Here is a 24227-nt window from a genome sequence, read left to right as displayed (position 1 = left end):
GGACTGGACTAAGGCCAAATTTTTCGTCCTTGACTCTATACCAAAACATGTGAGAGGTGGTGATAGAGTAACAGCGTTACACAGAGCAGAATCAAGATTTATTCTCCAGGCAGGTAGTATCGTTCCAATAGGGATGAACGTTGATGAAGAGATGTATGTTCATCTGTAAAATCTCTCCTTCTGTGAACTTCTTCTGTCGACCTTTAGGGACTCTGATTCCTTTGACCATACGGTTTTTTTAAAAAAAACATTTATTTAAGTTTTGTCTTATTGATATATGTTTTGTTTAGCAAATCATTGTGTGTGGGGCAGGAGAATAGGAACTATGAATCAGGAATCAAGTAATTAACTGTATGAATTATTATTTATGAATATTGCTATGACTGACATATCTTTGTCTCTGTCTTATCTTCAATATACAGGCCAAGGATACACCACTGAAACCAAAATCACCTCACGGATATGTGATATCGATATGAGCACGACTACGTTCACCATCCGATAGAGATAATTAATAAGAGCACGGTATTGCATGACTAAATAGAGGATATAATGTACACCTTTATTAATGAGCAGAATAAATATTTGATTCAGACTGTTAGAAAATAGTCATTATCAGCCACAATATAGGAACCCCCCTGACAAAGTCATTACTCTAAGCAATGGCTACCCTTCTCTTTTGTTTATACTCACTATGGGTACTATACCCAGTATCGTTTGAACCTCAGTCACCTTATGCTCAACTTACGCGATATCATATACCATAGTTGGTGTCACAACCCCTATCAGGCCGTTTTCATCCACAGTCCTTTTTGATTCCAATTGATAAACATGAGTATGACTCTCCCCCCTTCTCTCCCCCCATCCTACGTATACAAACTGAGTTATAAAATGAATTGGGTACTACACCCGCAATTTTGTACCGGATGCACTAACTTTGCACAATGTTCTGCATAAAAACAAAGATATTTGTAAAGCTTTTTGTAAATTACACATTTACATGTATTTACATGATGCAATGTAATCCTTTTAAAAAAGCACATTAGTGAACTCAATGTGACGGAAACATTGAGTCTTTTTTTCATTTCCTTTAAAACCCATGTTATTTAATGCAACAACATGTCTGCTATGGTCATGTGACCAAGAGCCTGTGCGCTCGAAACGCGTCTGTTTTTTGCCCATTAAAAATACCTTGAACCCTACCTGGCTGGAGTGGCTTGTGATTCCTTCGCATTGCACAGGTTGTGCAGGAGATCGGATTGAATATATATATATATATATATATATATTTTTTTTTTAACGCATTTTGTCACATTTCCAAATAATTTTACAAAAGGCTGAAACAGTGGTTAGACTTTCTGGATCCACCAGAGTTAGTTAAGCTAAACAAAAGAAAACAAAACAAATATTTTCGAAACAGTTTTGTACGTCATTTATTTAAAATAACCAGCGGTAACTTTCACCAACCAATAACGTTTGCATTAATTATGCAGCACAAACTGAAGCATTACAGAATTACTTTACATTATGAACAAGTGCTATCAAGAGTTTAGCTTCTCTCTCAGATCGGACAGACCACCTCCATTTTCCATGGTTTCCTTTCCAAAGCACTTGTGCATGCTGTGCAAGTGGACTGCCATTTCCGCATGTTCAGAACAAGTGGCATCAACGTGCAATGGGAATATTTAATTTAAATATTATTTAAAAACCTGTGCATCGCCTCAATTACCAGGTCTATGGAGCACCAGGAAGGGACACATGCTTAGACTGTAATCCTTAGCTGAAGTGCTAGGTATCCATTACATCTTACCTTTCGAGCTATGCAACAAACCAACAGGCACCATCCACTTCACTTTCACCTGTACAGCCTTTTTCAAAAGTTAGACTGGTTCGAATTAGATCAAACCAGCACAGGCGATCTAGAACACCAGTTGTTACTTAAATAAAAAATGTATCAGAATATGCTGCCTTCTTGTGCCAAAACCAAAAATTGGATTGGACAAAATGAAAACAGCACAGGCCACATTGCGAACCTGAATATGTACCTACTAGTTTAGTTCTATGCTATCTTCTACTGTAAGTCAACTAGTCCAGGTTCATGATTCTGAACAGGTAACTGCAAACACTCTGACACGATCTGGATAAAGGACTGGCTCCATCGCAGAAGCTAGTGGCAGTTTACACATTGAAAGGCTCCATCCACTGTGGCATGTGGCGATTTCCAGTTGCAAAAAATGCAATATGGCTTTTTCAACAGTTTGGACCAAGTTTTTAAGCGGCACTTAAACCTGGTGTTGAACATCAAACAGCCAGGCATTTTAACTGCGATTCCATCCCCGCCCACCCCTAAAACCTCTAGATTTCAGGCGACGTCCGCCATTGATCTCCCCCTCCCACCCCCCACACTTTGGATGTCAGGCTTTGATTTTACTATAAAACACTACACTAAAAATACAAATGTAACCTTTAGGGTAAACAATTAGAAAACTGCAACACTATTCAATGGCCATTTAATATTTAAGAGGACATCATGGCGACAGAGACTCCAAGCTCGACTCCGCATGTGATTGAAATACAAGCACACTGCTTCCAAAAAGGACCCACTATTGCAAACATTGATAATTGCATTTAAAATACAGCAGCATTTCTTTCAGTCATATTTAAAGGTTCTCTTTACAAACAGTTACAGGACCTGGATGAACCCCATTTACTTCCAGGTAACTTTCCAAATTTTAGACAGCAAACTCCTTACAATACTGCCTCTGGACCCTCAATGGTAACGTTTAATCAGCCATGTCAATTTTCAAACTGGAGTTCTGCTCTATGTACTCATCTATAAGATATGCAAACAATCGTTTTCAGAGTCTGGTCACAAGCAATGATACTAAGGCACATCACAGCCACATGCATATGTAACAATGCATTGCTTTCAGACAAAAAATTGCATCACCTTGACCTGCAGAACATGTGTTCAATGCAGGTCAATCTTTTCTAAACATAAATCCCTGAATAGCCCTAAGATTCCGTTAAAAAAAAGTTTTTGCAAATAGTAAAAACATTGCTAATGCGTTTAGTTTACTAGAAATTGACTGGAATCCCCACTTGAAAAAATAGGTTAATTTGCAGTGCAAAAATCTCTTGCCTGGTCTACTACCACTAAAATATCTTTTCCATAATACCCCTTCGAAAAAGAGAGATTCAAACTCAAATGAAAAAATTGGCAATGTAAAATGTTGCTGATCCAACTGATAAGTGTCGAGCCACATTTCCTTCTAGAAAGGATCATTAGCATGGACGTTTTATTCATTCAAGTTAGCGCTTAGTCTTTCAAGTTAGTGTCAAAGTACCAGCCTAAATCATCTTACTCCGAACATTGGAGTCTGCGGTACAAAGAAGTCTGTTTGGATCAAACTGTGATGGGCACAACATGAAATGCAGACAATACATACAGATTTTGAATAAATACCATTCCCCAACGCAGAAGCATTTATAGCAATTTGGTATTTTGTACATGGTGCATCATTGTTAATGTCCCAAATGCTTACTACACGTTTTTGCCTAACATAAAATTGGTACAGTTTTGTTGTACCTTGGAGCACATGAAGGCGATTGTTAGAATACAAAGAAATGTTGGTTATTTGAGGTACTCCGGAACTTCCTATGGTTATAAAATATAGTCTAATCTGTTAACCTGCTCCACCCCAAAAAAGTCTTGAGTCTTAATTACAAAAAAGAAAACCAACGTTCTGAGTTATTCCAGATGGACGCTTCACTCCACTTGTCCCTATTGGAAGAATTTGTCTTACCGATGACGCAAAGACAGATTTATCCAAGTATAACAAAGTGTATTGTCTGGGAGTTTGGAGTAGACTGAAAGCACCAAATGTGGACTGTGTGGGTGCACCATAACTTCACTGTATCATGAAGCCTGCAGCAGGCGGATGGCGAGGTGGTGGTCTATTGGGGATTGGAGGATATTGGGACGCAAAGGGATTCGGATACCCTGGCTGCACCGCCTGATTTGAACGAGGTGGGAGAGGTGGGTAGGGACAAGCAGAATAAGGAAGGCCGGCCGGTCCTGGTCCCATTGCTGCAGTAAACGGAGTAGGATAGGCCCCTGGTTGGGTCGCTGCTGGTGGTGGTGGTGGTGGCACTGCTCTTCGAGGCATGACAGATGGTGGATTGTTTAATTCTGAATGGTAAGATGCCTGAGGCGCAGAAGTCACGGTGGGCTGCCTTGGCTGTGATTGCACTGGAGCCTGCGGAAGTCTCTGTCCTTTAAGCACCATATCCTGAAGTTTTTCAATTTTCACACGTCGTAAATGGGCCAGTTTACGCTTACTTTGATATTCATCAATAAAGGAATCCAGTGGTATTTCACCATCAAGGAAATTTTCTGCCATATTCTGAAAAACATTGAAAAGATTTACTTATTATTGTATACCAGTAAATGAAAAAATGTACTCTAAAATAATATAAATTCAAGCGGAAACTAAGAAAATGTGAAAAACCCCACCGCTGTTGGGAACTTTTCACTGCTGCCCTTCATTAGCCCGCTTAAGGATTCCTTAACGGTTACCTCGGGTCATTCTCAGCGGATTTTGACAGTCATCCGAGATACCCTGTAGGTCACTTTCAGAAATCCACAAGAACATCCTAGGCAAACTAATAGAAATAAGCGCCCATGATGCTCATCTCATTGATCACAAGCCAAAGCGTTTCCAAACCGTAAGTACTCTCTAAATGCATGGTCTCTGAATGAACATGCTAACTAGGGTTCACATTTTCCGTTTCCGCCACAGCACATCTTAAAACAGGTGCACTGAGTGCAAACAGGCAAAATGCGCCCTATTGTGGTGAATGTGCTGCTTTCAGGGCAGCCAAAAACGTGTGCTGCCTCTGGGGCAGGGCATTCAAGTGAAATTCACAGCAGCTTTGGAGTAGCTTCACTGTGCAGACGGCAACCCACCTGCATTTTCAAGAGGATCCCCTTGCAGGCAGGTGCAGTGAGTGACTACACACGCTGCAAGAAGAAGTCTGGGGTTTCATGGCACCCCCCTTTCTCCCCTCCAGAGGGGTACCTTTAGGAGGCACACTTTCAGCGCGCCTCCTTTTTGAAGAGCACTTTCAGCACGCCTACTGGGTGCCTCTGCTTATAGCGCGGGCATAGAGGCAAAGTAATGCCCTCATTTTCATGGGACCACTCCTTCATGTAAATTAGGGAACGCTCTCTAATTATATCCCCGATGCTACATGTGAGCCAGCGCTATCTGTATTACAGAAGGGGTCACAAAGCGTCTGCGGCCTCTTCTCTATTAACAAAGTGCCCGGCAGCGCACAAAGGGGGCGCACATACTTGTTGCCCTCTCTAATTGGGCCCTAGGTGTCATTCTAAATCCGTTCCATGAGGAATCTCATGTTCAGATCATGTTGGTGTATTCTAATCTGGAGAGGATAAGTGTTATGATGGTGGATGCCTTCAATGTTCTCTACCCTGGCCCCAACAAAATCCACAGCAATGAAGCCACTACTCGCACACAATAAAGCAGTCAGGTCCATGCTCAATAAAAGGCCACAGTCACACCAAACCTGCAAAGAACAGGACATGGATGGCAATGGAGACGTGTATACAACCCTCTCGCATCAAACAAATCTTAATAAAAGCGGGTCCCTGTTTAACTGCAGTTTGATCAATAGATACCACCCCAAAAGACATTTAAGATCATCAGTTCATTAAAACACAAAGTACCTAGCTGAAGTAGGAAACGGAGTGTGCTACCTAAAGGAACTGAAAGCAAACCTATTTCGTTGAGACTTCTTACCCCCATGTGCAAAAGAAAACCAGTATGATTTGCTGCTTGAAAGTGCCACAAGCTTAGTAGAACTGCACCCCCTCCCTCCAGATTCTCTGTCCTGGTAACATCCAAAAAATCACCAAAAGGCATTGAGGACTGAGTTAGGGCAGCTAGCTTATGTATTTCTTTAGCATCCTTAATATGGCGCGTTATTGCTATCAAATGCGTTCAAAATACACACATGCACATTATATCGCATCAGTGCTCTAGGAAACAAACACATCTATATAATATTGCTGATCCTTCCATACCTCTGTCTCTTCTTCAATCTTAGCACCCTCTGTTTGAAGAAGAGCCAACAGTGTCTCCAAGGAAGCATTGCTGGACTGCTGGTCTGTGCAAGAGAAAAAAGACATGTAAACACTATATAAAAGGAATGCACATATCAACTATTATCAAGTTTTTTAAAGACATTATAGGGGCCCACACGGCAGTAGACTCATTTCTGATGCACAGGTATAATCTATCTGTACATTCTAAAAATAAAACACATGGAATACAAACATCTACAATCACACATCAGAAGGGATAATTTTTCAGTTTTTGAGGAGCAGTCCTTTAATGTAATGGATCAAATAATCTAAGAGCCATGTCATTATGGTTGGTTCATGCTCGCGGTGCCACAGTGTTCAGGCACGCCTCACCAGTGATGCCCAACAAGGCTAAAACCTTCCAGGTTTGCTCGTGTTCCTTTGCAGAGAGAAGCATACACTTGGGGTAAGGATAGAGTTAGACTTGCATTAAGTTAGTCCCTGTGTGCCCCAGCAAGCCTTCTGCAAGTATTCCACCAATCCCCTGTGTTCCATTAGTATTATGGCAGTTTTGTTGTCCCTAGTTAGCCTTGTTGCTGACTCCCAAATATAATCACAGGGAAAGCTGTAGCAGGATATCAGAGAGCTCAGTATGCCCCTTGGTGCAACTGGTTGCCATTAGTGAGCTTTACTAGAATCACTATTTATCTACTTTGCCACTATTCTCCACTCATTTCATGCCTCCATCTGAAACACTAATTTTAACGCTCTCTGCAAGTCTAGATCAGTCCCAGGGTTGGAGTTGAAAACATTACGTTGCTAGAAAAATGTTCACCTAACTATAACCTTTGTTTTCTTCAGTATATATATATATTATAACAACAAAGCCAGTAAAGTACTACGCTCTCAGGGCACGAACACTGAGAGCGTACTTTACTGACTTTGTTGTTCTTATAATTGATTCAAGTCGGCTTCACTCCGCCGACGCGTACGCCACCTTTCACGGGTCATAGGGATCCAGAAGGAGTTGTTTGCCGTGGTTGGATAGATATATATATATATATATATATATATATATATATACACACACACACACACACACACTTTCATCTCGGAGGTCCACTGGAGGGCTGTTTAATGAAATGAACACTTTGACACAGCACAGAAGCCTACTGAAGGTAAACTTATTATGAAAGTGCACTACTGATCCCAGCATGCAAAACGTAGTTGATTTCACTTGTGAGGCCCACTGAGGGCAAATTAAATTACATTACATTAAATGCAGCGGGGAATGCCTTTTCACCATTTCTGTGCAGTATCATCATGCCTGTGATCAAGAACCTGAGTGCTTTGAAATGCGTAAGGCAAATAAATGCATCTGAATGAAAATCCCAGTTTCCTTTAAATTAATCTGCTCTTCGAGTGAGTCTTCAAACTGGGAAGCTTTGTTTGCTGATATACACATGCATATACTTTGAATTTATTTAGACGCCAGAAACCAAGCATTTAACCCCTTCGATGCTCATGACGAGCTCAGCTCATCATGAACAATGGGAATCAATCATTGTCAGCGCACAGGATAAATCTGCACCGCACCGATGGTGTTAATAAAATTTTTGTTGTTTTATTTAAAAGTATTTCGCAAGATGCCGAAGTTACTTAAAGGGCGCTGATTACAAGCGCTAATAAGAGACAACCATCTCCTGAGGCGGAAGCCAGGAGAACGATTGCTACTATTTTTAAAAATTTGAGTCATTATTGTGTTTTCATCTACCTGATCTCCTCTCCCTGGGCATTGATTCTGGGCTTAGCACGCACTTGGCATCCCAGCGCATCTTAGCGCTGCCGCGGGATTCAAAACAAACATTATTGCCGCCATTACCGGAGAACCCTCAGGCCACGCCCCTATCGTGAGGCCACGCCCCCCCCTTCGTCTCCTCCCTCCTATAAATTATGTGCATTTTCTGGACAAGCGCAGCGGGCGCGCCGTCTGCGTGCCTAAGGCAAGCCCGTCTGCGCCAGCTCCGGGCCAAGGGCCAGCCATGCTGCCGGTTCCCATCTTGCACAGAAGCTGGTCTGGTCTAGATCGCAGCTTCTGGATTTAAGAAAGATAATTTGCACTCCATCAACACAGTGCAACCTCTCACTGACTAGCCCCCTCCATTTTAAATGTAACAGCTGCCCTTTCTCCTTTATTCCTTATACAAAATGCCCCCATGATTCATCAATTATCCATCCCACACGAACTTATTCCATGGGATTACTGAATTGGCGCTCTCTGCCATGCCACGCTAGTGACATTTGGCTGCTGCTCTCATCCATGTCCTGGGACCTACTCTTCCTTACTGAGACATGGATTAAAGACTCTTCCAACCCAGACATTTCTCTTGCCTTGCCCCCGGGTTACCGCCTTACAGGTATAAGCCGCGAAGGCTCCAAGACCGGAGGCGGAATCGCGGTTATTCTACAGACTCAATTGACGATCACGTCCAGGAAAATCCCGAATATAGGGCCCATAGAGGCACTATATTTTTCCATCTCGGATGCCTTTACAGCCATCTTTTCGGGGACCATCACGTAGATGTAAGTGACTGTAGTCGTGCCAACCATCTTCTAGATTCCATGCAAAGTTTGAATTTGACTCAAGGGGTTAGTGGCCCCACACATGTTGCGGGACACACCCTTGATCTGATCTTCTCTAATTGGACGGAGCTTAAGATTCTTCCCTCCACACCTCTGACTTGGTCTGATCATTTCCTGATCCCGTTCGAGGTGTCCCTATCCCAACCTCTAAAGAAGGAATCTGCCATCAGAGAACAAGGCAGAAAATGGCATAAGGTCTCATGAACTGCCCTGGAGCAAACGTACAATAGTAGTTCAGACTCACACCCTGACTATCTCAATGCAGCGGTATCTACATTTAATAAAGATCTCACGGCCGTCATTGAGAAAGTCGCACCCTTACAGACACTCACCTCCCGTAGATCAAAACCGTCAGCTCCCTGGTTCACCCAGTAATTAAGGGAAAACAGAAGCAGTTGCAAAAAACTGGAGCGCCTATGGCGCCGGACCTATGACCCGGCAGCCAAATCTCTTTACAGACAGGCCCTCAAAGAGTTTCATAAACTCAAACGCAATACCATGAGTCAATACTTTGCAGAAACTATTGTTAGCGCAAAAAACTCCACTAAGACCCTCTTCAACATTGTTAAAGAGTTCACTAATCCTACTGCTCTGTCCGTTCCCCCCAGCCAAGCACTTAGTGAAGGCCTATCTGACTTCTTTTCTGAAAAAATTGCTAATGTCACGGCAACAATCCTTCAGAATCGTACAGAAGTAACCTCAGATCTTGACACCACCTGTACCAAAGTATTTACCTTTTAAACCACTTACTAAAGAGTATGCCCTGACTCTATTTTTAAAATGTAAATCAGGCTCACCGCTTGATCCAGCCCCGGCACTGATCCTGAATGAGATTGCCCCGCTAGTAATTAACCCCCTGCTTGAAATCTGGAACTCCTCCCTACATTCGGGTGTTGTCCCTTCTTTATGGAAACACGCGTTGCTAATCCCTATTCAAAAAAAAGCTGGTGTCGGCCCAATGTGAAAGTTCCACAGCGGATCAAGCCACCAGCACCTCTATTTTCCAACGTCCCTCTGATTATTCAGTTTTAGTTGTGCTGACAACCTCCAGGACCTGCTGCGGTTTGGTCCCACTGGAAATCCAGATGAAGACTTTAAAGAAAGAGTGGAGGCAGCACCAAGCGTGAAGTAAAACAGGACCACGTTGTATCAAAAAATATATGTTTTCCTTTATTTTTTCATTTTTTCAGACAGCCAACGCGTTTCGCTCCCCAACCATGGGAGCTTCGTCAGGGCAAATATGTTGATAGATCTTGATGCGACGCAATAACGTAGACAAGAAAGCTGGCCAATAAAGTAGTACAGATGCCAATATCAAGATTCCGATATCAGGATAAAGATGTAGACACACGTCACGGGCCACGATCGAAAAACGAAACATGGAGCACTTGTGGTAGCAGCTTACCAAGGCCTGCACACATGCTCATCACTCTCCATAAAGTCGACAACACTGTTATGCAATTGAAATATTACCTCCTTGGCTATTGAGGCTATTTACCCAAAGGCCCGTGACGTGTGTCTACATCTTTATCCTGATATCGGAATCTTGATATTGGCATCTGTACTACTTTATTGGCCAGCTTTCTTGTCTACGTTATTGCGTCGCATCAAGATCTATCAACATATTTGCACTGACGAAGCTCCCATGGTTGGGGAGCGAAACGCGTTGGCTGTCTGAAAAAATAAAAAAATAAAGGAAAACATATTTTTTGATACAACGTGGTCCTGTTTTACTTCACGCTTGGTGCTGCCTCCACTCTTTCTTTAATGTCGGCCCAATGTGTTTGAGCAACTACCGACCGATTTCACTCCTACCCAAGCCAGCCAAAGTGCTCGAGAAGGCGGTGCAAGAACAACTGTCCGACTATCTAGAGACAAACTTGCTGCTCCATGACTCTCAGTCAGGATTCAGGCCGGACTTCAGTACTGAATCAGCTCTACTAGAAGTGTCCGAGTCTATTCGTGAATGCACGGATAGGGGAGAGGAGGCCATGCTGGTCCTCCTCGACCTATCCGCAGCATTCAACACCATCTCCCACAAAACTCTGCTAACACGCCTTCAGGAGGTGGGAGTTGGTGGGATCCCACTCGCCTGGGTCAAATCATTCCTGACGGATCGATTTCAACAAGTGATGCTGGGCTCTTTCTTTTCCACCAAGAAACCGTTGACATGGGGGGTTCCACAGGGATCTGCCCTCAGCCCGCTCCCGTTCAACGTATACCTGAAGCCTTTGACAAAAGTGGTGGAATCATGGGGCATCAGAGTGATCTTTTATACTGACGATACTCAGCTGGTGTTTTCCTTCAAAGATCACTCTGAAAGCTCTCTGCTAAATTTTCGCCACTGCATGGTGAATATCGCCTCTTGGATGTCCTCAAATAATTTAAAACTGAATACGGATAAGATGGAAGTTTTATTTTTTTAATCAGAAATCCCCTATCTCCACTAGCCTCTGGTGGCCGGCTGAATTAGATCCTCCCCCTGTACCTGTCCAAGCTGCCCGCAATCTGGGCTTCCAATTCGACACAGCCCTCTCCTGCAAAACTCAAATTAATAAAGTCACGGCATCCTGTTTCGGAAAGCTCTGTATGATCAAAAAAATCATCCCTTTCCCACCATTTGATTCATGGAAGACAGTAGTCCACGCCCTCATAACATCCCATTTGGACTACGCAAATAGTTTGTACGTTGGAGCCCTGGCGTACCTCATTAATCGATTGCAGACCGTACAGAATTCAGCGGCCAGGTTGATCTGTAATGTTCCCTACCGTCATTCCATTTCAGCTCACCTGATCAGGCTGCATTGGCTCCCAGTGAGAATACGTATTCAGTTCAAATCCCTGACCCTTGCTTTTAGAGCTCTTAATGGTCGAGGCCCCGCCGACCTGAGACATAGACTGAAGATCTCACAAGCATCTCGGAATCTCAGATCTAACCATCTTCGCTTAATGCTCTGCGCCCGTTTTCGTCTAGCGCGCACGGGTGGAAGGGCCTTTGCAGTGGCCACCTCCAGACTATGGAATCAGCTGCCATTGGAACTGAGATTTCTGACTTCAGAGCCTCTGTTTCGAAAGAAACTTAAGACCTGGCTCTTCTCTTTGATCTAGCCCATTCTTTATCCCCCTGGACATCACTGAACCTCACTAGATGTTGTCTTCAGCACCGGGACACCCCCGTTGGGGGTAGCTGTGCGCTTAACAAACTTCTAAATAATAATAAAATAATGTCTGAAGAGCCGGTCAGTGGCAAGCCTGCCCCATACCTTTTCATAGCACATTGTGATGATAGTAATTTTTTTCCAACACCTTACTTCAATTCTTTGCGACACACTTAGTTTTAGCATCAGTTTTCAAATCTGAAACTTAATTTTCCACCAATCAAATGGTCTGAGAACCACTGTAGCAGGGTCAGATGGATAGTGGAACCTAACCATGACTTCTACAGCGACAAGACTCTATCCACTGTTTGGATAGGTAAACAGGGGCACTAGATATGGAAGGGTGCGTGACATCTTGCACTCAGCCTCCAACATTGTGATTTATGGTACCCTCATAGACCTCTAATGATAGACCATAACAGTGCATTGCTCGATTATCCAAGTGATGGCATGTGCTTAAAGTAGCCCTTGAGAAGGGGTCTAGACTGCAGTATTATAGTCTGGGGTGTGTCGCTCTTGATCTAGAATCTGAATTAACGAGGACAAATGGGTGATTTGTTTGGGTTTTTTCCAATAACGCTCGTATGTCCACCTCATCTCACCAACCCATCATTGCTACTCGCCATTTCTGCATACAAAATGCATGTTTTGCCCTTGACTGCACAGTGTTCAACTGGCTATCTCTAGAAGATCACGTAGACAGCTTTTTGAACTCACGGGTTATTTTTGCCCACTTATTTTGTGACATTAGTCCCATGACTCATGGTGATACAGTCTGCAAATAGGCTCTTTGTCGACGCTACTTTTGACTGTATTGCTTATAACTGGAAGTAGAACCGATATCTGCCACTTCCATGCAGGTCATGTTTTAGCAGCCTCTTTCATTAAAGGGAGGGAATTCCAACCAGTGGCCATGGCAAGAAACATTTAGTGAGTAAGGTGGGTCTAAATAAGGGCCCGAGGCACAGCCTTCAAAAACCAATTCCTTTCATGAGAGCAGTTAAGATATTAACAGTTGTTAGGTTTACTCACGTACACAGACCATTATAAGCGTATACTCGGAAGGACATGTATGATTGTGTTTGCCAGTGGTTGCAGAGTTCAATGATTCTTCTTAAACTAATAGAAATTTTACAATACAGCGTTGGAAATGCAATTGATGCTCTAGACAAAAGTCGCTAAGCCATCTTTCACTGTAAGAGGCAGTATTTAAAATCCATTCAACATCCTGAACCAACTGCATCATTTGTACTGTTTATGTCTGATGGGTGGAGTTAGGGGTGAAGCATAGATGCTTTTGTATTCTGTCCGGAGGGAAACACCACTACATAAGAAGGAACAGACACTTGTACAGCCATTTGAAAGGAAGAATCATTCTTTCTAGGAAAAACCTCATTGTAACAGTCCAACAGTTTCAAAGCACAGAGCAAACAAAGAAACAAACCTATTGTATACAAATATATGCCAACATAATATTGTGAAAATTGGGCATTCAATTTATTTTTGAATGAAGCTTTTCTCGGTTATTTAAGCTTCAGTTTTCACATGAGGCAAATTCATATTACATCAGATCTCAAAGCACCAGTTTTCGTACAAGTGCAGAATTTGTTTTATTCAAAGCCTTTTGTTGAACGTAAGTAAGAATAAAAGACAGGATTTCAAGAACCCCACCCAGTACAATATGCCTTTACAACACTCCACAATCTCTCTCCAACAATCAAGGTATTTCACTGAATAGCTCTCTGTATCCAAATAATAGATACCGAAGGTGTTTGGAGCGCACCTCTTGAAGGATGCTCAAGTCGGGAAAAGTGAGTGTGGAGGTGATTTTTTGGTCTCCAATACTAAACAAACCTTATTTAATTCTGAACTATACAAGCCTCCAGAGAAGGCGTTATAATCCAGCTCCTCAGACAAACTAGGCTACCGAACAATTCAAGGCTGTTAGAGATCCTCATTCCTTCCTTCATGTTACTCATTGCTCCAGCTTCACTCCTTTACAATCAATCAACTCTCTGAAGAGCAAACAGGCCCATTGTCTCTACTGGACCAATATAGAAATACAAACTTCTCCTGCATTCTGGATGAGCCACAAATATGTGTACTCACATCCTAGCTATATGCAGGGAAAATGTGCCATAATTTTTTCTTTGACTTTAGATATCAACTTTTCTATAGCTCTACACATGAGCCATCATAAAAGTATTTGGGGATGGGGCAATAAGGTCCCGGAGCTCTCAGTGTATGGCAAACTCCAATTTGTCCCACTACAGGTACTTGGTTGTCTCGCTCGTCTCTCATTCATAGTATAAAATGTTATTGACATACCTTGGCATCATTTGTGAAGATTTATTGTGAAGGTTCACATAGGATTCCAGCTGAGCCTCTAGAATATAACCATCTCATGGCTATCAACCACTACAATAGCACACGGCTCATTTTCCTGCACCATATTCTGATTATAGCCAAGATGAACCATGCAGCCACAGAAACTGAATGCCTAAAACGTTTTTCAATAGCAGTGATCTCAGTCACAGGCTTTGAAGAAGACTTTTATACAAACATTAAGTTCCAGCACGATAATATTTATCTTACACCCACATTCTCTCACTTTCGCTAGGGAAGGCCACAAGCAAGAATGGACAGTATTATATATATATATATATATATATATATATATATATATATATTCACTGAAAAAGCCATAGGTTTCACACCAGTTATAGTTAGCTGGAAATTTTATTGACATAAAACCATTGAAATTCCCACGTTATAGTTAGTTGGACTCACTATAACTTGCGCGCCTGCAATGCACTGCTGATGACGTCACATATTACATCACTCATGACATCACTGATGACACCATCCAGTGAGTGTCTTTCTGAAAAATATTTTTTTTTATATATGTATTTGTAAAGTACGATGGAAGAATAAATGGTTAAATAAGTGTGTAAATGGATGTTTGTTTTTAAAAGAATTGATTGGTTAACTGCCTTATTAAGTGTATCTTAGTGAATACATATATTAGCAAGTAACTTTTATATATTGAAATGTATGTATCAGTTTCTCACTTTGTGTATAAGTGGCTGTATGGGTTGGTGACTGACTCACTGTTTGTATGTGTTTTGAAGACAGCATATGTACAGGACTGTATGGATGTATGAGTGTGTATATGTGTATGTTAGTGAGTAAACGACTGTCTCACTATTGTCTTTTTCAGTAACGACATATGTTTTAATCTAGTATATGCGAGTATTGATTTATAAAAGGGAGTATATGTGAGAGTGAGAGATTATAAGAGTTCCTGTTTAAATTAGTATGTGTTTATATAAGTGATTGTTTAGGAGAGTAAGTATGTGTAAGTATTCTTAGAAGTAAAGTGGTAGTGTGTGTATTGCTGTATATGCAAATAAATGAATGTTCATTAGTTTTTTTGCATGTGTGAATATGTGTGTGAGTAACTTTTGGATGACTGTCGGTGTGTAACAGGATGTATAGGTGTATCACTACATATAATAAGTGAGTATATGTATTAGTGACTATATAGAACTGTTTGTGAATGAGTGGATGTGTATATAGATGGTGGAATTACTGATTTGTTTGTTGTAACTGGTATGGGTATCTCCACTTTTTTGAAAATGTTAAATACTATTCTTGAATATGTGTTTCAAGGCTTACATTACACTGAAAGGAGGTCTCTCACTCTGTCACAAGGATGGTGTCATCAGTGATGTCATGAGTGATGTCACTGACCATGTCATGAGTGATGTAATATGTGACGTCATCAGCAGTGCATTGCAAGCGCAAGTTATAGTGAGTCCAACTAACTATAACGTGGGAATTTCAATGGTTTTATGTCAATAAAATTTCCAGCTAACTATAACTGGTGTGAAACGTATGTTTTTTTCAGTGAATTTAATAGGTTTTTTAAATGCTAATTCCTAACTAAAACTGGTGTGAAACGTATGTTTTTTTCAGTGAATTTCATAGGTTTTTTAAATGCTAATTCATTCTATATCGAGTTTCTAACCTATGTTTTTTTTTACAATTTGCCGTTTCGTGTAAGTATTAATTTTTTAGTTTTTTTTATATCATTTTTTCCTGGGGCGCTCTGGGTGCGCGCTCCGGTAAGCTCTCCGGTAAGCTCTCCGGTAAGCTCTCCGGAAAGCGCACCCAGAGCGCTACTTTCGTTCGTGAAAAAAATATGAATGAAAAGTTAATAACGCAAAACATTTCGTACCATACAAATAAAAGCAGTTTTTTTTTTTATAAGGAAAATGATTATGCATTTCCGTAAAACTATGATGACGTCACTTCGGCGCGCAACGTAAGCGCCCCCGGAAGCGCCTACGTTCGCGCCGCGTGTGCGCCCACGGAAGCGCCTGTGAGAAGGTGGCCTGATATGCAGTGCTCACTATTCTAGTGAACACTATGTATCAGTCCAGCAACCCTTATTGATGATTGGTTGTAAGTCAACCTTATAGACCAGCTATCCTAGTAGCGTGGATACGAGCAGTCTAAGGCTAAAGACTCGAGAGGGCGCGTTAAGCCAGCTGTTTACCACACATATACCCCTTGAATACCAAGTGAAAGGACACCACACAAGTGTTATGAAAATAAACAGTTATTTATTTAAAGATCACAACAGCCCTGTACTCTTTATGAGGACAGGGTACTAAGCACAAACCAAAACTCTTACAAAAATACTTAAGTTAGCACAGTATATACAAATGCCCGAGGGGCACGGAAAACCATATACTCTGAAAGTGGAATGCGAAATTCCTAGCAGGTAAGTACAGTACTAATAGCTTTTGGAATCGCTAGGACTTGACTAGGGAATCGTTAGATTATGTCTAGGAGGCCTAGGGGACTCGGGTGCAGTGTGTGCACTCTCACGCGAGATGCGGGACAAGAGTCTATGGTAGCTAGGAATTAGAAAGTTAGTGTTCTCGGGCGAACCCGACCTGGTAGGGAGAAAACGAAAGTAGATTCTGACCCTTGGATAGTGAGGCTATGCTGGGGCACCGAAATGCCGAAGTTACCTAGCCCAGGGGCTGCAGCTGCATAGGTCTGAAAAGACGTCGGGAATCCTCGTAGACGGACCAGGAGCCGGAAGAAAAGATGCTGGCCGGTGACCAGTGAAGAAAGTTCAGTCGGATCCAAGCCTGGATCTTGAAGATAGATGACACCTGAAAGCAGAGGGGACCAAGTTCGAGACTACTAGCCAGTAGTCAGTGGGCACCAGGAGGGCACCGGATGGTAGCCACCTCGACTAGGTGAGTGGGTGACGCTTGACTCGAAGATCTCACGGACAAGGAGGCGTTGTCGGCGACCAGGATGGAGGATCGAGCTGTCCCACGAAGATAGAAGCTGTCGGCGTCGCTGGACCCAGGATTGGGCAACAAAGCCTTGGCAAATTCAAGCCCACGCGGTGGACCTAAAATGGCGTCTGGAGTGGACCAGGAGGGTCCGGGGTGCCTCTCTTGAAGAAGGAAGCAAAGGCCAGCCTGGAGCAACCAGACCAGCAGTCGTGAAGTCGTTGGGCGTCGTTCAGAGGGCCACAAGCCAGCCGGCTAGTAGCCAAACAACGCGGTGCACAGCAAACAGCAGAAGGGCCCCACGCAGATCGTGGAGATGCAGGGGGGCTGATCTTGGGTGCTGGAGCTGCGCAGGGTCGGGGCTTCTCGGACCCCAAAGCACTCACCAGTGGAGGACACGGTGGGCTTGCAGTAAAGATGTCGTGCAGTCTTGGCGATCGTCGGTCCCTTGAGGTCTCGTCGCACTCACGGTTCTCAGCTGGGCTGTAGAGGTGAGTAGAGGTCAGAGGGGCCAGGGAAGCCGGGTCTCGTCGAGCTGGGTCGTCGGATTCGTGATGAAGGACTTGCAGCAGACCGCAGTGTTCTTTAGGATGGTGCCTGCGGATGCAGGGTGACTACTCCTTAGCCACAAGGGAGAATCTTGAAGAAGAAATCGTGAAGTCCTTTCGAAGAAAGTGGTATCTTGATTCCAAAGATGATCTAATTTGAACAGGGGGCCCGCTCCTATCTTTATACTAAAAAAGGGGGCTGACCCGGTGACTAGGTCCTGCCTATGGGTGGGACCAGGAGGGGGGTGGTTACACCCCTCTCCCCTGCCGGACTTCCCCAGGCCAGGGGCTGGTGTGCCCCTGGAACTGGTTCTGACTGGCCTATGCGTAGTGAGCACCGGGGTGCCACTCAGCAGTCACCTTCCTGAAAAGCCCTGCCTACCCAGGATACACAAAACCATGTCTGGGACGGTGCTAGCACCGCCCCGGACAGGAAACCCTTTGTCCAGGCCTCCCTCGCTGGAAGGACTCCCAGCAGCAGGAGGTCAGACTCGTGTCTGTGGTGGCAGCATCCATTTTGTGGAGCTGAGGCTTCAGTTAACTTTAACCGGGGTTCACAGTTACATACATGTCGTGTCCCTCTAGAAGGGTGGAATGCTAACCCCGTCGCCAGAATTGGCGAGGGGTTAGTATTCCAATTCGTATGACACCTTACTCGACATGTTTTGATAAAGCAATACCAAAGTTAGCATTTAACCGCGAGGATTATAATGCACTTAAGAGTATATGGTATGCGATATCATGGAACAGCTATTAGGACTTGGTTCCGCAAGCTGCAGACAGGCTCAGCTCATGCCAGAGCACCATCTCACACGATTCCAAGCACTCTGCCTTCAGGATTGTCAAGGCCTGCCATAGGAGTGACTGATAGGAATCTGTGTGTCCATTTTAGGGTTAGGTATAGGTATACTACACCTACAGCAAAGGGTGATTACACGACTTTGCCCCAGCTGTCATGCAGCCAGTTGTGTCAAATTTAGGAGGCCAGCCAGGGGTGGCATAATACATGCTGCAGCCCCTGGCAGCCCTGGGTACACCTATGCCCTGAGTTACAGGGTCTGATAAGGTGGCCCAGTACCAATTGGAAATGTACCTAGGGTACATGGAATCCATTTTAAAGAGAGAGCAGTAGGCCTGGGGTCCTGATTGGCAGGGTCCCAGGTCGACTATGTCCAAAACCAGCTAAAACACAGGGCAAAAAGTTGGGGGCAACCATAGTCAGGATGTACCTTCCTACACAACCCCCCCCCAAACGAAAGGAGATAAGGCTATCCTTGCCCAGGTAAGCCTCTATTACCTAAGTGGCCATATAAGGAAGGACCAGCTCTGGCTTGGTTTCCCCCTGTGTCATGGTCCACTAGGCAACCCCTCACCCTAAGGGTATCTGAGGGTCTCCACCATAGGGAATCTCTGTTTCTGGTGTGTCTTGGGAAAGAAGAAGGCTGATGCTGGGTTGGAGTACTGAAGTGAGGCTCCTCTACCTTTGGGCTCAACTTCCTCCAATCACCATCCATCATGTGTGCCTTTCTTTCTTTAGCTGAGATGCACTGAGCTCTCAGGGTCAGCCTCTGGCTACCTAAAGCTGGAGGCTGAGTCCCTCTGTTTGGCTTACTGGAGGTACAGGTCAGGTCTGGGGTTTTTAGGCCCCATGTTTGGCTGTGCCCACCAGTGTCCAGCTGTGGGAGTTCCCTAACTACTTTTAAGGGGGATCCCTCAGGAGTCTGTTCTATTTTCACTTGGCTAGGTTTACCAGCTTCAGTGATCCTAATCTGTTGATTAAGGGGTTCTTTTGGACAGGGGGCCCTTTTGGGTCCACCACTGGCCTCCCTGACCTCCACAGCCCTGGGCTGACTGAGGCAGGGTAGAGAGGTGCAGGTTACCTGCTCCAGACTGGGTCCCACCTGGGAAGGGTCCACTGCCATCAGGGGCTCTGCCAGGCTAGGCCTGACTACCTCTGGGGCAGTTCCTTCAACAGGGGTAGAGTCAGTTCCCTGAGGAGGCTGGCTCTCACCTAGTGTCTGGGAGGGGGAAGACTCTTCTTCCTCCTCAATGCTCTCTGTTTGAGTGGAGTGATCCATTGTTTCAGGCTTCACAACCTCACTATCTGTTTGAGTAGAGGCTGAGACCATTTCAACCTTTTCAGGAGGGCACTCAGTCTGTGTTTGGGCTGTGACTGTCACAGCCCTCCTATCCTGTTCTGGAAAGTCTGTCTGAGCCTGGGCAGTGGCTACCACTGCCCTTCCAACCTTTTCAGGGAGGAATGGTGCTTGGACTGGGGCTGTATCTATTACTGCCCCACTAACCTGTCTGGATAGGCCTATCATTCTGGAGTGAGTTTCTTGCTCCACCTCAGCCCATGCTGAGAGTTCCAGGTCATTCCCCAGTAAGCAATCTACAGGTAGGTTATCTGTCACTGCCACTCTCATGGGCCCTGTGACATTACCCCAACTGAGCTTGACTACTGCCATGGGATGCCTTCTCTTCACTCCATGAATGTCTGTCACCTGATAAGTAAAACCAGGGGTCAGTTGAGCAGAGGGGACCAGATGGTCACTCACCATGGTGAGGCTGGCCCCTGTGTCTCTGAATGCCTCAACTTTCCGACCATTCACTAAAACTTCTTGTCTATACTTTCCCAAAATGTGGGGTCCAGTAGTGAAGTTGGCAAACCCCATGCCAGTCTCACAGACAAGAGTGTGGTCAGGGAACCTGGCTAGGCCATAGTCCTCCTGATTGCCCAAAGTAATGCCCACCACATTCTTGGGGGCACTCCCACCACCTGGGGGATTACCACTAGTGGTAACAGGAGGTTTAGGAGTATTACCTGGGGGTATGTTTCCCTTATTACCATTTTTAGGGCAACTGACATCACTTTTGTAATGACCCACCTGTTTACAGGTATGGCAATAAGGTTTCTTTTGTTCTGAAGGAGTGTTCTGGGACCCACCACCCTTGTTGGAGTTTTGGGGCCCTTGGGAAGTCTTCTCTGAGGATTTATCCCCACCCTTCTCTTGAGGCTTGGTTGATTCCTTTTTCTGGTCACCACCCTGGTTTTTAGGCCTAACCCTGGTTCTGACCCATTTGTCTGCCCTCTTACCCAATTCCTGTGGAGAGGTCAGATCAGAGTCTACCAGGTGCTGATGTAATAACTGGTTCTGACAATTATTTAAGATTTGCTCCCTCATAATTAGATTATACAATCCTTTAAAATCAGTAACCTTACTACCCAGTAGCCAGCCTTCAAAAGCCTTAGTGGCACAATCAACAAAGTCAGTCCAATCTTGAGACTGAGTTTTCTGGGTGTCTCTGAACAGCATCCTGTATTGTTCAGTGGTTAAACCAAACCCATCAACCAGTGTATTCTTCAAGATTTGGTAATTGTTAGCATCCTCCACCCTTGTGGTGAGGAGCTTATCTCTACCTTTACCATCAAAGGAGAGCCACAAGATAGCTGCCCACTGACTTTGGGGAACACCCTGCACAGTGCAGGCTCTCTCCAAAGCAGTAATCCATTTGTGGATGTCATCCCCTTCTTTAAAGGGGGGCACTATCTTATTCAGGTGCTTTTTATCAAAACTCCTTTCCCTATTGCTAGGATTATTGCTGCCACCAGTGGGGACTGCCCCACTCAATTGTTGCTCTCTAGCAAAGGCAAGCCTTTCTTTGGCCAGGGCAAGTTCTTCCCTTTCAATCCTCAGATTGGCTGCCTTTTCCTTTGCCTCATACACTCTCCTCTGGGGAGATGTCATTCCCCTTTGAGAGGAACGTTGAGAGCCATTGGTATGAAGGGATCTGTTAGAGCCTCTAGATAGAGACCTAACTCGTCCATTCCCAATGTTAAGCTGACCTGAGAGTGGCCCCAGGGCTCCCCTAGAGTCCCTCTCATGTCTGCTTAAGTTGGTCCGGGTTAGTCTACTGACCTCTACCTGTCCCTTATCTGCCTCATCCCCAGACAACTCATCCTCCTCCTCAGCATCATCTGCCTCATGGAGGGGATGGATATCAAAGGGACCCTGTAAGGAGGGCAAACTTCCTTCTGGATTAGAAGGGTCTGGGTTACCAGCCCTACTGGCATCATAAGCCTCTAAGAGACCAATCAGAAAGGAAGTGGTGGGGTTAGACCCCTGTTTTAGTTTCCTGAGAGTACACACTTGTCTCATCTCATGGAAGCTAAGAGCAGCATATTTAGAAGTGACCTGTGGAAGGTCCACTGACACAAGGGGATACTCAGAGTTTCCTCCTTTGTCTGACATGCTGATTCTAGTGTGGTGTAAGTGATGCACCTACCTACACTATGTGTTTACCTACTGATCCCTTGCTAAGAGTTGCAGCCAAGGTGTGCTAAGCCTTGAGGAGCTACAACAGCTGGTTCAGTAGAACTCAGAGTATTCTAAGCTTTAGTTATATGTACCTAACAGTCCTTTATGTGATCTTTCAACAAGATATTCTTAGGATACGTGTGGTAAAACAACAGCAAGCTCAAATCCCAACCGCTGCTCACCAATGTGAGAAGGTGGCCTGATATGCAGTGCTCACTATTCTAGTGAACACTATGTATCAGTCCAGCAACCCTTATTGATGATTGGTTGTAAGTCAACCTTATAGACCAGCTATCCTAGTAGCGTGGATACGAGCAGTCTAAGGCTAAAGACTCGAGAGGGCGCGTTAAGCCAGCTGTTTACCACACATATACCCCTTGAATACCAAGTGAAAGGACACCACACAAGTGTTATGAAAATAAACAGTTATTTATTTAAAGATCACAACAGCCCTGTACTCTTTATGAGGACAGGGTACTAAGCACAAACCAAAACTCTTACAAAAATACTTAAGTTAGCACAGTATATACAAATGCCCGAGGGGCACGGAAAACCATATACTCTGAAAGTGGAATGCGAAATTCCTAGCAGGTAAGTACAGTACTAATAGCTTTTGGAATCGCTAGGACTTGACTAGGGAATCGTTAGATTATGTCTAGGAGGCCTAGGGGACTCGGGTGCAGTGTGTGCACTCTCACGCGAGATGCGGGACAAGAGTCTATGGTAGCTAGGAATTAGAAAGTTAGTGTTCTCGGGCGAACCCGACCTGGTAGGGAGAAAACGAAAGTAGATTCTGACCCTTGGATAGTGAGGCTATGCTGGGGCACCGAAATGCCGAAGTTACCTAGCCCAGGGGCTGCAGCTGCATAGGTCTGAAAAGACGTCGGGAATCCTCGTAGACGGACCAGGAGCCGGAAGAAAAGATGCTGGCCGGTGACCAGTGAAGAAAGTTCAGTCGGATCCAAGCCTGGATCTTGAAGATAGATGACACCTGAAAGCAGAGGGGACCAAGTTCGAGACTACTAGCCAGTAGTCAGTGGGCACCAGGAGGGCACCGGATGGTAGCCACCTCGACTAGGTGAGTGGGTGACGCTTGACTCGAAGATCTCACGGACAAGGAGGCGTTGTCGGCGACCAGGATGGAGGATCGAGCTGTCCCACGAAGATAGAAGCTGTCGGCGTCGCTGGACCCAGGATTGGGCAACAAAGCCTTGGCAAATTCAAGCCCACGCGGTGGACCTAAAATGGCGTCTGGAGTGGACCAGGAGGGTCCGGGGTGCCTCTCTTGAAGAAGGAAGCAAAGGCCAGCCTGGAGCAACCAGACCAGCAGTCGTGAAGTCGTTGGGCGTCGTTCAGAGGGCCACAAGCCAGCCGGCTAGTAGCCAAACAACGCGGTGCACAGCAAACAGCAGAAGGGCCCCACGCAGATCGTGGAGATGCAGGGGGGCTGATCTTGGGTGCTGGAGCTGCGCAGGGTCGGGGCTTCTCGGACCCCAAAGCACTCACCAGTGGAGGACACGGTGGGCTTGCAGTAAAGATGTCGTGCAGTCTTGGCGATCGTCGGTCCCTTGAGGTCTCGTCGCACTCACGGTTCTCAGCTGGGCTGTAGAGGTGAGTAGAGGTCAGAGGGGCCAGGGAAGCCGGGTCTCGTCGAGCTGGGTCGTCGGATTCGTGATGAAGGACTTGCAGCAGACCGCAGTGTTCTTTAGGATGGTGCCTGCGGATGCAGGGTGACTACTCCTTAGCCACAAGGGAGAATCTTGAAGAAGAAATCGTGAAGTCCTTTCGAAGAAAGTGGTATCTTGATTCCAAAGATGATCTAATTTGAACAGGGGGCCCGCTCCTATCTTTATACTAAAAAAGGGGGCTGACCCGGTGACTAGGTCCTGCCTATGGGTGGGACCAGGAGGGGGGTGGTTACACCCCTCTCCCCTGCCGGACTTCCCCAGGCCAGGGGCTGGTGTGCCCCTGGAACTGGTTCTGACTGGCCTATGCGTAGTGAGCACCGGGGTGCCACTCAGCAGTCACCTTCCTGAAAAGCCCTGCCTACCCAGGATACACAAAACCATGTCTGGGACGGTGCTAGCACCGCCCCGGACAGGAAACCCTTTGTCCAGGCCTCCCTCGCTGGAAGG

At 45.0% G+C, this 24227-nt stretch overlaps 1 protein-coding gene across 2 annotated transcripts in view; it reads right to left on the bottom strand.

Annotated features, from left to right (window-relative positions):
- Positions 1 to 1408: 1408 nt before the first annotated feature.
- The window catches only part of VPS37B (VPS37B subunit of ESCRT-I), a 111703-nt gene continuing 88884 nt past the window's right edge, over positions 1409 to 24227 (bottom strand). For both annotated transcript variants that reach the window (XM_086942940.1, XM_086942941.1), the window contains exons 3-4: positions 6107 to 6189; positions 1409 to 4406 (exon numbers count right to left, since the gene is read on the bottom strand). In XM_086942940.1, coding sequence (XP_086799066.1) covers positions 3912 to 4406; positions 6107 to 6189 — 578 coding nt within the window. In that variant the 3' untranslated portion in view covers positions 1409 to 3911. The remainder of the gene's footprint in view (positions 4407 to 6106; positions 6190 to 24227) is intronic.

The sequence above is a fragment of the Lissotriton vulgaris genome, chromosome 11 (assembly GCF_964263255.1).
Source record: "Lissotriton vulgaris chromosome 11, aLisVul1.2, whole genome shotgun sequence".
Taxonomy (NCBI): domain Eukaryota; kingdom Metazoa; phylum Chordata; class Amphibia; order Caudata; family Salamandridae; genus Lissotriton; species Lissotriton vulgaris.
The sequence above is the reverse complement of the archived record's forward strand: the minus strand, read 5'-3'. Positions and strand labels throughout refer to the sequence as shown.